Consider the following 16,616-nt stretch of genomic DNA (forward strand, 5'->3'; position numbering starts at 1 on the left):
GAACTAACTCCGGGGTTGTTACTTTAATGAGAAAAAAAAATGGTTACCCCTCCGGATTGGCCCCCCTGGAAACAACAAATCCACGCTGGGGGCCAGAGCGTTTTCCCCGCGAGCGAGAGATTTAGCGGAGCGCCCCTGTCTAGTAATGAGAGCTGGTGCATAATGAAAAGCTACAGGCCTCCTCTCACGTTCGTCTGCACCAGTGTTGAACATGGATGACGAAGTGAGTCTACTTTTAAAACAGCGTAAACAAAGATAACCCTCCATGCATGCTCATCAGCATGATCAGTCTGCTATTGTTCTGCTATCCACACACCAATAATAATTTCCTACACTGGTTGGCGCCAAATATCAAGGAACGGAGGCTGGTTTGCACGATGCTGAACTATTGTGGACTTTAGGCTGCACACATTAACCGGCTCAATGCAGAATACATTATTCATAATGAACGAAAATAAACAAACATGCAAATCAATAAACTATTAAAGTCTCTTATTGGAGTACACCTATGCCTTTCCCAGTAACACCAGACAACCCACTTGCGCGCAAGTTTGCGCGTTAAAAGCAACACTGCAGGCTGCATCTTTTGTGTGTATCTTGTGCAAAAGAAACATCTATATTCGTCCGGAAGCTTATCTTTTATTGTCCGCCGGTCGACAGGGCTCCTCGGCGTTGGGCAGGAGAAGCCTTTGTCGGCAGACATCTCCATCCAGCCGGGCTCCACAATGGAAATGGCGCGTTTGCCTGCAGGCGGGCTGCGAGGGTTGCTTTCTGCTCCGGCTGCAGCATGCATGTCGATAGACGTCATTTGCTTTTAATGGCCTACAGGAAATGTGGTGTAGCAACAACCCCGGACATTAAGGCAGAGCAGGGGACAAGGGGGGAAAGGAAACGCCGCATGCAAAAGTGGCCGGGAATAGGGGATATTTTAAACACGTTTTACTGAGATTACTTTGTTAACAAGTTAGGTGACTAGTGTCTTTAATTGCCAAAGTAAATACTTTTTTGATGGACTGAGGTTATGTTGTGTTGCTGGTTTTAATTGATAAAGGCTGGAGATGAAAATGGATGCCTACTAGCTGGAGATGCCCGGGGGGGAACTATTACATCAGACGGAATGACAATGATTAAAATCCGCTTTTCCCTGCTCTAAAGCCATAGAGGAGTGACACTCGCCTGCAGACACCGGGCTACTGAAGAGCATCTCCAAACCCCCTGCAACCCGCAACTTATGCTCTGCACAGTTTATAGCGATATCTTTGACTTTTGGCGGACAGTAACATAAGTTATTATCATCTTTGCTTTGCTTCGTTTCGAGAAAAAGGGGAGTATCACGATTTTTTTTTGCGTTAAGAAAATCGCCTGGCGGAGAGTGGAGTTGAGCTAATTGTAGCCTAATCCCCTGGCCCAAAGGCGTCTGGGCAGCCGGAAGCCACAACTCTTTCTCAGCTCTGTTATTTAGAGACGGATTATCGGCGTTCTCCTTCTTCCAGTAACAGTTTTATTCAAGCGAAAAGAGCCGGGGATTCTTCCACACACACAAACACGCACACACTGAGTGTGCGCCAAACGGAGCCGCGAAGGGGAAGGAAGTCGCTCCTCATGTACAAGGTAAGCACGCCGCCCGCCTCCCCGCGCGCCACGGCACCACACAGCTCGAGCGAGCAAAGCCAGCCTCGCGACAGATCCGGGGTCGAGACCAGTCAGCTTCGCGACGGATCCGGGGTTCGAGACCAGCCTATCGACAGATCCGGGGTCGAGACCAGCTTCGCGAGATCTGGGGTTGAGACCAGCTTCGCGACAGATTCGGGGTCGAGCCACCGCCAACCGCGTGCACCCGATTGAACCCCCGATAGGAGCTCTTATTTTGCCTGATCCCGGGGTGGATTTGAATAGAGCAGGTCCTGGACCTGGCGTAGTGGTGCTAAACCCAGGGCTTCTGAGAGGAGGGCAGACACGACCACTGCCCGGACCGTAGACACGCAGACCATTGCCCGGACCCTAGACACGCAGACCAACGCCCGGACCCTAGACACGCAGACCACCGCTCGGACCCTAGACACGCAGACCACCGGGGGACCACGACCATGTTCGAAACGGTATGGTGAATCCAACACTACTGACGGGATGCTGGGCAGACCCCTTTAGACCGGTTAGCTGGGGCTAGCGACCCACCGGGCGCAGAGTAGCTCACCAAAGTTCACTAGACCTGTACCCGAGGTTGACTATCCTCCTCCTTCTCCGGTCCCAGGCTAGATTCGTTCATTCATCCATCATCCGTTTATGCATCGATCTGATTGTGTATGGTGATAGGGTGGCAGAATAACACGGCGTGTGGGTAGGATCAGAAGCAGGAGGTTACTGCTCACGGTCCGAGTGGACCCGTAGACTTAAAGGATCACAGATGTCGGTGTGATGCTCGGTTCACATCTCCGCTATTGCAACCCGGGCCTGTATCACACCTCTCAGCCTCATGCCTATCGGTTATCTCGCCTACGGAGGGTCTGAAGACCGATGTGGTCACATTATCTTCAGAGGGGGATGGAGAGCAGCAGCCTAGTATCAGGACGTCATAATAACCACACTTGTTCACGTTGACAACAACTCAGAGTCAAGCTGGAGACGGATTCTGGCGGATGTTCCGTTTTATTTTCATCCGGTTCTTTCATCACACTTGTGTGTGTGTGTGTGTGTTTCGCTCGTCGTAGGTCGTCTTCGTTCGCCGGTTGATTGATTAATGATGCGGTGGGCCGGTTGGATGGTAAGTTGAGGCTGTGGACGGAGAAACAGTGCATGTGATGACCTATTCTAGTGCTTATTGTCGCTCATGGCACTGGGAAACCGGATAGCCACACTATGTGTGTGTGTGTGTGTGTGTGTGTGTGTGTGTGTGTGTGTGTGTGTGTGTGTGTGTGTGTGTGTGTGTGTGTGTGTGTGTGTGTGTGTGTGTGTGTGTGTGTGTGTCTTTGGGCGCGTGTTTATGAGTGTGTGTGTGTGTGTGTGTGTGTGTGTGTGTGTGCGTGTGCGCGCGCGCGCGTGTGTGTGTGTGTGTGTGTGTGTGTGTGTGTGTGTGTGTGTGTGTGTGTACCCCAAACTTCTCTTTTTTTTCTTTCTTTCTTTCTTTCTTTCTTTCTTTCTTTCTTTCTTTCTTTCTTTCTTTCTTTCTTTCTTTTCTCCCTCTGGGATTTCAAATGAAAGCGTGAAATGTCATCCCCTGTGTGTGTTGAATGAGCTTCATTCCACCCGGGACGTGTTCCCACTCTCGGCTCGGCCCCGCGGCGTCTCGCTCAGAGCAGCTCGTGTGAACGCGCAGGCGGGCCTGGCTGCGGTCTTCTGTTTACCCTCATAACAATAGCGGAATACCAGCTTCCTCCAGGAAAGGATCCATTACGGGTCAAATCTTTAATGTAACTTTCCGATCCCATAGTTGCGTCATTTTATTATAGCCTATAATTGGTCAATTATTAATTGATTCAATAAGTGACTGCTTGGGCCTGCATGTCATTCAAGATGCACACGGTGTGCTTTCTGATATTTAAGCCTAAGAGATAGATCAATGTTACAATTTATTTTATGGTTTAATGGTGCATAAGTGTTTTTGGGAATGTTTTTATTCCGACAACTGTCGCCAATGATCTCTTGAGTCAAAAGCATCTAACCCGTTAATCAAACGGAATGAAACAACTAAAATAATAAATGTTAAAAAATGCATGGGACAATTCCAAGATTTAAATGACCAATCCGCTGCACTTTCTACGACAATTTTGTGGCGCTGGCAAAAAAAACAACATCCCAGATGATGCGCGCGGGAGGTGATAACCCCCCATGCGCGTGCGTGAGCGCGCGTGCGAGCGCTGACATGCGCGCGTTTCAAGTATAGGAACAAGGGGTTTCAGATGCCCCCGATTTCCCCGCCTTCAGATTGGTAGGTGGCTGAGTGTGGGCATATCGCGTCGAACACAAGCGCCGACCTTTAATTAGAATATTGCAGCAGCAGTTTGTTTCTGTGCCCCTGGAGGCTGACACCTAGCGTTCCTCTCCCTCTCCCCGCGCCCCTAATAAGCACCCTCCCCTCCCGGCCCCCGGGGCTGGAGGAAAAGATGCAAACATACTTCATTAGAGCGGTGACAATAATTCCTCCGCTAAACATTCGACCAGACAGACATGGAAGTGATCTGAGTCGCCTCGGAGACGCGCGGGTGGATTATTATTATCATCGCAGTTTGTCAGCAGAGTAGCGTCTCTATTTGTGATTCGATGGCTTTCATATACACTTGTTTTCAGGAAGGAAGAAGCATGTCGCGCCTGTCTCTGACGCGGTCCCCGGTATCTCCCCTGGCCACGCAAGGGATCCCTCTCCCGGCGCAGCTCACCAAGTCCAACGCCCCGGTGCACATCGACGTGGGCGGACACATGTACACCAGCAGCCTGGCCACGCTCACCAAGTACCCGGACTCCAGGTAGGACCTGCCGCCGCTGGGACGCACTTGTGTGTGTTGTGGTTTAATTTGAGACTTTCAGACAGTTGTTCCAGATATCGGCCTGATAATAACGTTGTTTTAATTACACCGTGGAAATAATTATCAAGTAATTTACACTACTGTTGATGTTGGCGTGGTATTATTATTTCTTTGGCTGGTTGAAGTATTTTTTTATAGTTTAAGAGTTTGTTTGAAAATGTTTACATTTATTTAAACAGGGAGTATAGCCACCAAAGCATTCAGGTTAATGCCTGTTTTGTACACACTTGTTCTGTATTGTTACAGCCTGCAGTAAAACGTTTTGTGACGTTTTTTTGTCAGAGTTTCATGACTCAAAAGTGAAGTTAAGTGTGTGATAAATGTATCTCTAATGGGAGGGGGTTGCTTTGTCCCACGTGTATAACATCAGCAAATAAAGTAGTTCATAAAGTGAATATTATTTCTGCCTGTTGTACTTCCCTCTGCGTGAAGATCACTCAGCTCTCACAGAAAGTAAAAGTAGGGCGTTTTGGTGTCAGAGCTGCTCAAAATGATGATTTAAAACCTCTTTATTCACATTCTGGACATTAGTGAGTCCAATCATTAACCGGATTCAAGACGTCAAATTCTATTCTTCGGTGGGAGTGAAATGAATAGCTACAGTAGGCCTTCAATGTATACGTACATGATTCATGTATCATGTATAATTTACCATTTCCCAATGCCGAAAATATACATTCCTAAAATAATCAGGACACATGAACAGAGACGATTGATCACATCACACAGCCTCGACGAAGCGGCTGAGTTCACTCACCGATATATCTGAGATTCAAAACCCCCTGCTGGGAAAGTAAACAGCGGCTGTTGCTATAATTCAAGCGATGATGATGTAGAGCAGAAACAGTCCCATCGATCATCCACTCACACGCTGTGATTACACCGTTATTAATTCACAATGCTGCACACAACAACGCAGTAATGGCTGGCCTTGTGTCGTAATGTGAAGTGCACATGTGTTCCCACTCCGAGTATTGTGTGTTTATATATTTGTGAGCATGCATTGCCTGTTAAAAGATGCAGGAGTGACTCTCTTCACTCGGTCGGCAGTATGGCAGCCGGCGTTAGACTCAGGCGATACTGACAGCCGTGTCAGCTGAGGTAAACAACCCGACACTGGGTTCAGTGGGAGAGCTCTCTCTCTCTCTCTCTCTCTCTCTCTCTCTCTCTCTCTCTCTCTCTCTCTCTCTCTCTCTCTCTCTCTCTCTCTCTCTCTCTCTCTCTCTCTCTCTCTCTCTCTCTCTCTCTCTCGCTCTCTCTCTCGCTCTCTCTCTCTGGCCCCATGCGTAAGGCCCCGTAAGACCCCCTGGTCATCGCCACAGTGACGAGCAGGAAATACCTCCCGAATGATGTCTGACTCCCTCGGACCGGGGTGTTTAATGAGAGCCAACTGTTCTTGGGCAGGGACTTTCTGTCGGTTTGTTTGGATGTTTGGATTGGCTTCACTTAGATCTGTGATTTGATGGAGAGATGTGTGTGCTAGGAATAGAGCAGGACATCTTGCACATTTCGAAAGTTTTTAAATAACGTGGTAAGGGTTAGTGTCGTTATTGTGCTGTTGACATACACATGTTATATCAATTCATTGTAAGGGAAAAGTGCACACATTTCGCTTTTTAAGTGATTAATGTAAAGTTTGACCCCTCGTTGACAATTATGTCATAGTATACGAATAACGTGTACATTTCATGTGGGGTTCACTATGAACTAGCTAGTGTAGCAACACCACGTTCGATAGTGAGGACATGGGAGAGGACACTCTCCATCCCCATCTGACTTTTTTTCTCATCACTTCATTCTGCTCAGCTCTTTATCTGCTCTCCCTGCTGTGGTCCCATCCCTCTCTGACCCTGTCACTGTGTTTGCCTTTCCCTGCTTTTCCTTCTCCCATTCCCACCAACCCATTTTCTCATTGCTTTGACTCTCTCTCTCTCTCTCTCTCTCTCTCTCTCTCTCTCTCTCTCTCTCTCTCTCTCTCTCTCTCGCCCTCTGCCTCCCTATTCTACAGCGAGCCCCAGGGCAGCACTTTCCACTGGAGTCAGTAGAAGGAGGAGTTGTTTTCTGTGAATTAGGATAATGGCAGCAGAAAGCAAAACAATTACACCGGAATAGACGGAGCATATGCGGTGTGTTTAGCCAGGGACATAGCCAATGGGGTCGCACGACGTGACACCAGCCCCTGTCGAAATCTGATTGGCCGCCACGGGTGACCCTCTATTTTTATTGGCGTAGACCATTGTCCGTCAAGGCATGTGGAAAACATGAACAACAAGAGAGGAATGCATCTTGTAATTGTGCACTTAATGGAAAATAATTGACATTTCACAGGGGTAGAAGTGGTTGACAGTATTCACATGATGTGAGTCAGATGCTCCAGGCGTACATAACTGTTGCTATCGCTCCTCAAATGATCTGGATCCCCCCTGTGTAAAGACCCACTGTACCACCACCTCCACATCCGCCACCATCTCCACCACCACCTCAAACAACCACCTCAAGCAACCACACCACTACCGCCACCTCCCCCACCAACCCCATCCCGACCACCACCACCAGCAACACCACCACCACCACCACCACCAAACCCAACCCCACTACCACCACTGCCACCGCCCCCACCACCACTGCCCTTACCACAAGCTTGACAATTAAAAGAGCAAGGTTAAAGGAATTTAAAGTAGATGATGACTTTTAATAGATTGTCCCTTTAATAATGCAGCGTGCGAAGAGAAAGTTAGTCTAGTAACTAATGTACTGCTATTCATCTTCCTCTGCGCGGACTGTATTAAGGGACAGGGGCCATGAAACATTGATGGCCTCGCTCAGGGAGGACGATCGCCGCACTCACTCTGGAAATTGGGGCAAATGTTTAAGAGATGAGCGGGCTATTTTGAAAGGAGACCGGCACTCTTACACATGGGGCGGTTATTTCATTATTTCGGTCCGCAATGAGTCACTGAGGGGCGAGAGATGTTTGGGATTGATGAATCACTCTCACATCAAATTAAATAGCTAAAATGTACTACAAACCTAGAAATATATTTATGTAATAATAACATTATGTAAAGCCTCACTTTGATGCCTGCAGCTTCTCTGCAGTGCTGGTATCCGCCGAGGTTAGTAACAAGGGTCCTGCACCACTGATTGGCTCATATATTGGCTGCATGCTTTTACTGGTATAAGCCCCACCTGTCCGTCGCTCCGAACTACAATTAATAAATGCAAATGTTATAACCCTTATTGGTATAACAAAATTAATAAAAAGGGAACCGATGACTGGCTGGCTGGGGGAACTGCGGGTTAGGAACATAACTGCAGCCTGAGCTGAGAGGTGCACCTTATCTGCCTCTTACGCTCCCCTCGGCCCACCCTCTGTTTGACCCTGGCCGTATCAGAGGTCTGGCCTTCGGTGTCCTCGCTAACCACCTCTGCCTCATCTTCCCCCCTCCCCTCTGGACCTCAAAGCCTTCTGTCTCCCACACTCTAGTCGTTTTATTGTTCTCCTCCAAATCCAATCTCTCCTTGGCTTGTGTGTCTCTGTCTGGATTAATTCATCTTGTCTGTCTCGGATTCTCTCTCTCTCTCTCTCTCTCTCTCTCTCTCTCTCTCTCTCTCTCTCTCTCTCTCTCTCTCTCTCTCTCTCTCTCTCTCTCTCTCTCTCGCCCTCTCTCTCTCTCGCCCTCTCTCCCTCTACCTAAAATCTCAAAAACAAAAGGGCCAACCGGTCTCTCCCATCAGTGATGCATAAATATAAAAATAGAGAGAAAATAAATAAATACAGAAAGACTCAGACCAAGAGAGGAAATGGCGGGAGGGGGTATGGAAGAGGGAGAGAGAGAGCGTGAGGGAGAGAGAGAGAGATGGAGAAAGAGAGGGAGCGCGTAAGGGGGGGGGGGGGGGGGGGTAGGAGAGAAAGAAAAAGAAAAACAGGCAGCATTTTAATTGCTTTTTAAAAAAGTGGAGATGAAAAACAGAGTTTGGCCCCGGGGGGTATGGTGAAATTCTAGCTGGGAGAATAGCAAGACCATATGAGAAAGGAACGCCCCGGGCCGAACAGGGAGATGAGTATTGGTTTTTTATAAAGCATTTTGCATCGATTTCCAGAGAGAAAGGGAGTGAGGGAGGAGGATGGAGACGGAGGGAGGCAGGGAGGGAGAGCGAGAGAGAGAAAAGAGAAAGAAAGGATGAAAGAACAGAAATTATAGAAGAGATGGCGAGAAGGGAGGGCGGTTGAGGAGAGAGGCCGATCCCTGTGTTCTGAGTCTTCAGACAAGTCAAGGAAGACACTGAGCGCGGGGCCTGATTCACTGCGATGGCCGACTCAAAGGCTCCGACGTCGGGGTCGCTGCGTCTACCAGACAGCCCCCTGATCGGCACCAGAACCTCAAAGCCCCCAAACGGGAAGGCTTCTCTGAGATCCTTCCCAGGGTTAGGCCCGTGAAGACAACCCCTGCTGTTCATTGGCTGGTGGCTCTGTATGTAGGAAGGTTGCGACAGCGCTAGGCGCCCACGCTACAGCGTGTAGAGACAAGGGGACCAGGAAAACCTTAACGGCGTGATGTTGAGCGCTGACTACACGGGAGTGACGATAATGACGGTCTTGTTGCGCCATGCCAGGAATCGTCCCTCCAGAGGAGGAAGGAGGTGTGGAGCGAGGCCAATAGGGAGGCTACACTCAGAATCTTCCTCTTGGTTAAATTGCCCCTGTGGTGTTTCAGATAAGAGGAGGGCTGTACTGAAATAGAAGCCCTTATAGTGGTTAAAAGTTGTGAAACGACGAAGTAAAACAGAGAGGAGAGTCCTAACTCCATGTGACTCAAGTGAACAAGTGAGAGATTAGGATGAATACGGTTTACGACGCAGAGTGATTTAAAGATTTTCATGCTATGCTATTTTCTTTTAATTCATATAAATACAAATTGTAAGTCAGTCAATCATTGAACTCATTCCATTTAAAAGAGAGGCGAATATGTAGCTGGAAGACGAGGCACGGACAAGAGACTCGAGAGACTAGTGGCCAAGCATGTCCCTCGCGGCCAGGTCAAAGACAGCGTGTGATGAAAGCTTCCAGGTTTCAGCAATCTCTAGCGCTTTCCATTGATGAGTCCTCGTAGCTCAACCGCCGTCTCTCAGCAGTCTGGGGCAGACGGAGGTAGCTCGGTCACTGCAGAGCCACAGGTGTCTTAGTGTGTAGTGTAGTCCGGGGATTATAGTGGTGTAGAGAAGTGAGTGTAGGAGACGTTCAATAGGGGCCAACCATTCTATTATACCCCATGAGGACCTCAGTCCTGTTCCATCATATCTACTTTTGAACAGAGACTACTCTAATGCCTGGCAGGGAGAACATCTTTAGAATACTGGGCTGTGTTGACTTGAAGTTGCTACTTGGTGTCAAATGGTTGACGATTGTGTGTAGAAAATGAGGAATGGATTCATTTGACGAGGAAGGATGTCTCTGTTGGTTGCTATGTGTGTGATTGAGTATGATGTCAAAACTCAGTGGCAAGTGAATTTATTTTTTGCTGAACATTGGGGGGACATGTTCCAAAATGACTGGATAAGAGGTTTTGAAGAGAGTAGGGACAACAATGTAAATCCAAGTTTTAAAAATAAATACACAAAGAAGGTATTCTAATAATTGCTAATACACGTTTATAAGTTATTATCACACTCAACATCACACACCAAATGTACATATGCAAGAGCTGTCACATTATAAAGTGACAGATCTATGGTACTATTAATATTCTATGTACTGTAGCCTATACCAAATACTAAGTTAATATACACATTCAGAACTGTTCATTGATGGATTCAATTATGTATGGCGAGATTTATGCATGATTTTTCAAATGTATTATTCAATCGTTCTGTAATAAATGCAGACTACGCAGTAGACAGCGCACAAAGCACCACGTATTACATATGTGCATTTTAAATGAAGGAAGACATTTCCAGGAATCAACCTGTCCAAGTGATCATTAAACAATTTGGACTGGAGTACGTACCTGCTGTGACAATGGCATTAGCATACCACCTGCTTGCGCGTGTATGTCACCTTATCACACGCGCACACACACACACACACACACGCACACGCACACGCACACACACACACACACACACACACCTCCGCCCCAATCCCTTCCCTTCAGACGGATGTATTATTTAGCGCAGTAAATTTGAACCTCTGCCATTAATTCCTGTAAGTACACGCAGTGTGTGTGTTGATGTGTTTGTGTGTGTATTGTAATCTCCCAGCAGAAGGGACACTTCAAACAGGTCTGAAGCGGAGGCAGTGCGCCTTAAGCCCCTTGTTTCAGCCTGGGATGCTGATGCATTTCAAGCTTAGCGCTAATAAAATTGAAAAATAAATGGAGGGTAATTGTTTCATGCATTCGGAGGCACCCTGCTCATTCCATTATGCTTCTCTCTGTATGTGGTTGTGCTGTGTGTGTGCGTGTCTGTGTGTGTGTGTGTGTGTGTGTGTGTGTGTGTGTGTGTGCGCGTCTGTGTGTGTCTCTGGTGTGTGTGTGTCTCATCGTTCAGAATAAGCCGTCTGTTCAACGGGACGGAGCCCATCGTGTTGGACAGCTTGAAGCAGCACTACTTCATCGACCGCGACGGCGAGATTCTTCCGCTACATCCTCAGCTTCCTGCGGACCAGCAAACTGCTGCTGCCCGACGACTTCAAGGTAGGTCCGGCCTCGCCCCCCCCACAGCCAGGGACCTCCTCTGAGGTCCCCCTCCCTCTCTCCGGGGGAACCGACCTCTATGAGGGGATGTGGTTGTTTATATGTTATATAGAGTTCCACCACCGTTCGACACAGTAAACAGTAACACGGAACCACTGTTTATCTGCAATGTGTGTGTGTGTCCGTGACAGGATGGGGTTGAATCAAATCGTAGAGTGTGTGTGTGTGTGTGTGTGTGTGTGTGTGTGTGTGTGTGTGTGTGTGTGTGTGTGTGTGTGTGTGTGTGTGTGTGTGTGTGTGTGTGTGTGTGTGTGTGTGTGTGTGTGTGTGTGTGTGTGCAGAAGTGACAAACGTGTAGTTCCCCTAACGGGCTATAGGTCGCTCACTGCAGAATCCACCATTCTAAATCACACGAAAAATGTGTTAATTCTCGAAATACACAGCAAATAAATGGATCTTCGTTCGGTTAGGATCCCAGCTATGTTAGAGGTCCTGTTTGACGGTTTTATTTCATTGAAAGTTATTAATGATCAGATGAATGCCAGGCGGCCATTACAGTCCCGCCCACAATCCTCCAAACATGGACCGTTTCCGCTGCTGTCACCAAAGATCTCAAACAATGGCGGCGCCAGTGTAGTGACATCAGACCCTATGATATGAGCGGTGTTTGATCTGCAGAGAGTGTTTTCTATCCAGGTGAACACAGGTAGATGAACCCTGCACAGCCTCTCTCTCTCTCTCTCTCTCTCTCTCTCTCTCTTCTCTCTCTCTCTCTCTCTCTCTCTCTCTCTCTCTCTCTCTCCCCCTCTCTCTCTCTCTCTCTCTCTCTCTCTCTCTCTCTCTCTCTCTCTCTCTCTCTCTCTCTCTCTCTCTAATGGCGTGCAATAGGGCAGGAGGGCTTGCAGGTGATGCGTTCAGAGTGTGTGTTCCAATGCGTCGGGACATGCACACACACTCACATCCTGTGTGTGCCGTGCATGTGCACACATGAATGAACTCCCACACAGACACACACACACACTGACAAACACACGCCCACATATACACAAACACACCAACACACACTAACAACGTCATCCCAATTACATAAAGACATGATACGTATTTGCTGTGAATGTCTTCACATTTCCAATTCCAGCAGGCTGGACCTCCAACAGAGAGACAGCGCTCTTTTACTTTCTCGTGCACGCCCTGGCCTGTGGGCACTGGGTCCGCTCATCCATCTCCTACCAGGGAACTAGCTGATCCCAAGTTTCCCAGAGCCCCAGGCCAGTTCTCAGGGCTGAGCAGTGAGTCTGAACAAGGCCCAACCCTCGAACAACAGCGTCTGACACGCAGCCAGCTCCACAACCCATTGAGTCATTAACCATTAGCACTGAGAGTTTTCTGGGGTTGTGTTTGTCGTTCTTCTCTCTCTCTCTCCTGCTTTATCCCAAAGGGGAAAAAATAGAGCCAGTGTCCAATGAGGACACGTCCCCAAAACGGTGTTGTTTAATCTCATTACGTCTCTGCTTTGGCTTCGTCTGCGCATGCCGTTGAATCTGTGCAAAGCTGAGGGAAAAGAGAATGAAATGCAGATAGGGAGAGGCGGAATGGAGCATGTCCTTATCTGAACACAATCAGGAGCCGGTCGCCCCGGGCCCGGTCTGTTCAGGCGCTGGCAGCCATAGCGCTGCTGTGTGTTTTGTAAATCAATGTGAAAGTCAGAGCGGCGCAGGAGAAAATAGAAATGTTGTGTGTCTCCACCAGTGGAGCGGGATATCCAGTATTATGTACTGTGCTGCCGTCCTCGCCGAGCCGAGCTGCAGTTAATCACGCGTGTGTGAGCAACGCCACGGCGTGATTGAGGGAACGTCGCGTTCCGGGTTTTTAGTACAGAGAGGAGTGTCGCTGCGGCTGTTTGTCCCCGGTTCTGTTTGCATGTGGATCGGAGGGGAGACATTGCCGTTGACAGTTTATTGTTAAGATAGTTGATTCCACGTTAACCTCGATGAAACATGATGAGGACATATTTTTGGGAGAATATTTGTCTTTTCGTAATTTAGGATCCAAGAATAACGTCTATCTCTCTGTCTTCTTTGATCCCCCTTCTGAATCTTCATGTAACTCTCTCTATGTTACTCTGTTTCTCTCTCCCTCTATATCTCCCTCTCTCTCCCTCTCTCTCTCCCTCTCTCTCGCTTTCTCTCTCTCTCTCCCTCTCTCTCCCTCTCTCTTGCTCTCTCTCTCTCTCTCTCTCTCTCTCTCTCTCTCTCTCTCTCTCTCTCTCTCTCTCTCTCTCTCTCTCACTGAGACTCTCTCTCTCCCCCTCCCTCCCTCCCTCCCTCCCCCCCTCCCTCCCTCTGTCCTTCCCTGCGGTCCTGAGACGCTGCCTTGCCGGTGGGCGGCGGGGCTGGATCATTATTTCCCAGCTCATCCTGGCTGTCTGACCTGGGGGGGGGGGGGGGGGGGGACCGTCTCACAGCCCTGGCGGCTCTGAGGGTCGGGGCGTCGGGGCCAGAGGCCGCGGGCCGGACTCCGTCTCCCCCGCCCCGCCGGAGGACCGCTGTGTTGTAAGGCCCGGGATGAGTAAAGCCCCCCGCTGACAGGGCCCTGTTAAAAACACATCCATCCAGGGCTCAGACCTGTGGTGGGGGGTTGCTCTGTGATACAGAGACACCCCCCGTCCCCCTCTCCCTCCTCAAGGCCCTGCTTCCCCCCCTGCTTTTGTCATCCCCTCACTGCGGCTGAGGGACAGACAGACATACAGACCGACAGACAGACAGAGATACAGACTGACAGACATCAGATTGTGATGTCATTCATATTCACAGAGTCTCTCCGGTGCAAATGAAAGTGCAGCCAGATGAATATCAAGGCCGGGTTGGGATGTCCACCTCAGTGCAGTCCACCACCAGGTTGGAGTCGTTAACAGATTAAGGTCTCCTCAGTATCCCGGGGGGTCAAACAGATGGGGGGTGTTAGGTGATGAACCTACTCTACCCCACACACACACACATGAACGCACACGCACGCACGCACACACACACACACACACACACACGCACACACACGTACAAACACACAACAAGCAAACACAAACACACACACACACACGTGCAAACACAGACACGCAAACACACACACACACATGCACACACACACACACCGAGCCTTCTACAGGCCGGAAGGAAGCAGTTCTCTGTTATCCTCGCAGCATCGCCAACACACAGCCTCAACCATCACCTACGCAGCCGTGATGCGGTCCATCTCTAACGGCCGTCCTCTGCCACAGGCCCCAGCTGTGTGTGTGTATCTATATTTCCGTGTGTGTGTGCCTTTTCTTTACGATTGAAGTCCGTGTTTCCTGGGCAGCGCGATGAGCAACACGGCTCTCCATGCTATAATAGTTATTAAATGTATAGCCAGGAGGCCTGTGGCTGCTGCTGCTGCCGCTGCCGCTGCCTCGTTCCTGTGTCATCGTGCCACACATGGATTTCATTTCGGGGGAAGGTAGCCGCTGTGTGTTAGCGCTGGTCAAGGGAGTGTATCAAAGGGAAACTGAATTACCCGACGGATAACCGTATTCCGCGCCGCCAATCGCGCCGCGGCCCCCGACGCGCCGCAGCAACGTAGCCGCGGGCGGCGCAAGACAAGCGCTGACCGAGGACGAGCTAGGCAAGGGTGAGCAAGGCTAACAATAGCGAGAAGGAGCCCAGCTGTCGCGCACGGTCGGTTCCAACGCTAATCAGAAACACAAAGCTTTTTAAGTGAACTAATTGTGTTGCCAAACAGCATTTACTGAATTCAACTGACGTCCCCCCCCCTGCCTCCTCAATTAAACCGAGCCGTACGGAGAGCTATGTTACCGTCCGACAAACGACGGGCCCCGTTAGCGTGGAACCGTATCTGTGTACGGAACACATTAAAGAACCCGTGTCCTCGTGTTCACTCGCCCATATCCTCTTAATTCTCACCTACTGCCCGCCTCCTCCCCACAACAACCAGCCTGGGCTGTCTCCTCTCCCTCCTCCACAGTGGTGCTGAACGATGGTGCCATCTGGTCTTATGGGAATTAGAGGAAGGAGCGGGGAGGCGGTTGGGGGGGGAGGCGAATGCCCCCCGGCTGGCCCGTGCCCCGGGGGGGGAAGCGGGCAATCTGCTGCAGACAGCAGTCTGCACACAGGAATGCGGCGTCCCGGCTCGCTGGAGCCCTGCTGAAGGCCGTGCGTCGGGGAGCCGGCGAGATGCGTCGGGGAGCCGGCGAGATGGGAACATGCTAAGGGGCTAGCAGGAGGAGGGTTAGCCTGCCTCCTCACGCTCGGTCCCGCTGGTGGGGGTCGCCATCTTTGTTCCGTGTCCGGAGAGAGTGTTGTGGGTTTGAACCTCGTGGGGATGATGGATGTTTGGGAGGATCTGACGGAGGAGACACGCCCATCCAGGGGTACTAAAACATGCACAATCACAGCACAGATTGCGAGTTGGTGATCATTGACAGCTATTGCATAAATATATCGTATTGTAGCTAACTTGGATTTGAATAAGGGAACTTCAGTCCAGCAGGCAGGATGTGCTGTCTCCTGCTGTATAAGATATACTGTGTGGTCTAAACACATCCATATTTCACCAGAGGGGTCAGGGGTCCACCTACAGCCCGGGGCAGCACTTCTGGAGTAATTAGGGCTTTAGTACTTGCTCAAGGACAGGCTGACATTCATTGTCTACAGTCTGTGTGTGTGTGTGTGTGTGTGTGTGTGTGTGTGTGTGTGTGTGTGTGTGTGTGTGTGTGTGTGTGTGTGTGTGTGTGTGTGTGTGTGTGCAAATGTGTGTGTATGGGTGCCCGTGCATACATGTCTGTGTTTGTGTGTCTGTGCGGTTGGATGCCTGTGGGTATTTGTGTGTCTGTGTTTGTGTGTGTGTGTGTATGTGTGTGTGTGTGTGTGTGTGTGTGTGTGTGTGTGTGTGTGCGGAATTGCGGATGTTCCAGAGTGTGTGGTTTTATTTGTGTGCATGAGCATGTATGTTTGTGTGTCTGCGTGTGTGTGTGTGTGTGTGTGTGTGTGTGTGTGTGTGTGTGCATGCGATTGTTGCTGAAGAGCACCTTCCAAACCAATCCTACTTCCTAGCTCACACAACAACAACAACACAACAGCATCACGCACACAGACACCCACACCACCCCTCCACCTGCCCACTCCTACGCACCCTGAGCACCCTCCCCCCTGGTGACCCCCGCTGTCTCCCCCCCCCCCCCCTCCCTCCCCCCCTCTCCCAGGACTTCCACCTGCTCTACGAAGAGGCCCGCTACTACCAGCTGTCCCCCATGATCAAGGCGCTGGAGGGCTGGAAGCAGGAGCGCGAGCAGCGCCGCATGGCCCAGCCCTGCGACTGCCTGGTGGTCCGCGTGACCCCCGACCTGGGC

At 49.9% G+C, this 16,616-nt stretch overlaps 1 protein-coding gene across 1 annotated transcript in view; it reads left to right on the plus strand.

Annotated features, from left to right (window-relative positions):
• The first annotated feature begins 1,621 nt into the window (after positions 1–1,621).
• LOC132472207 (BTB/POZ domain-containing protein kctd15-like) overlaps positions 1,622–16,616 on the plus strand; it is a 34,034-nt gene continuing 19,039 nt past the window's right edge. The window contains 4 exon segments of the mRNA XM_060071706.1: positions 1,622–2,099; positions 4,285–4,460; positions 11,070–11,154; positions 11,156–11,215. Of these exon segments, the coding sequence (XP_059927689.1) occupies positions 2,088–2,099; positions 4,285–4,460; positions 11,070–11,154; positions 11,156–11,215 (333 nt within the window). The 5' untranslated portion in view covers positions 1,622–2,087.

The sequence above is a fragment of the Gadus macrocephalus genome, chromosome 14 (genome assembly GCF_031168955.1).
Source record: "Gadus macrocephalus chromosome 14, ASM3116895v1".
In the NCBI taxonomy this organism is placed as follows: Eukaryota; Metazoa; Chordata; class Actinopteri; order Gadiformes; family Gadidae; genus Gadus; species Gadus macrocephalus.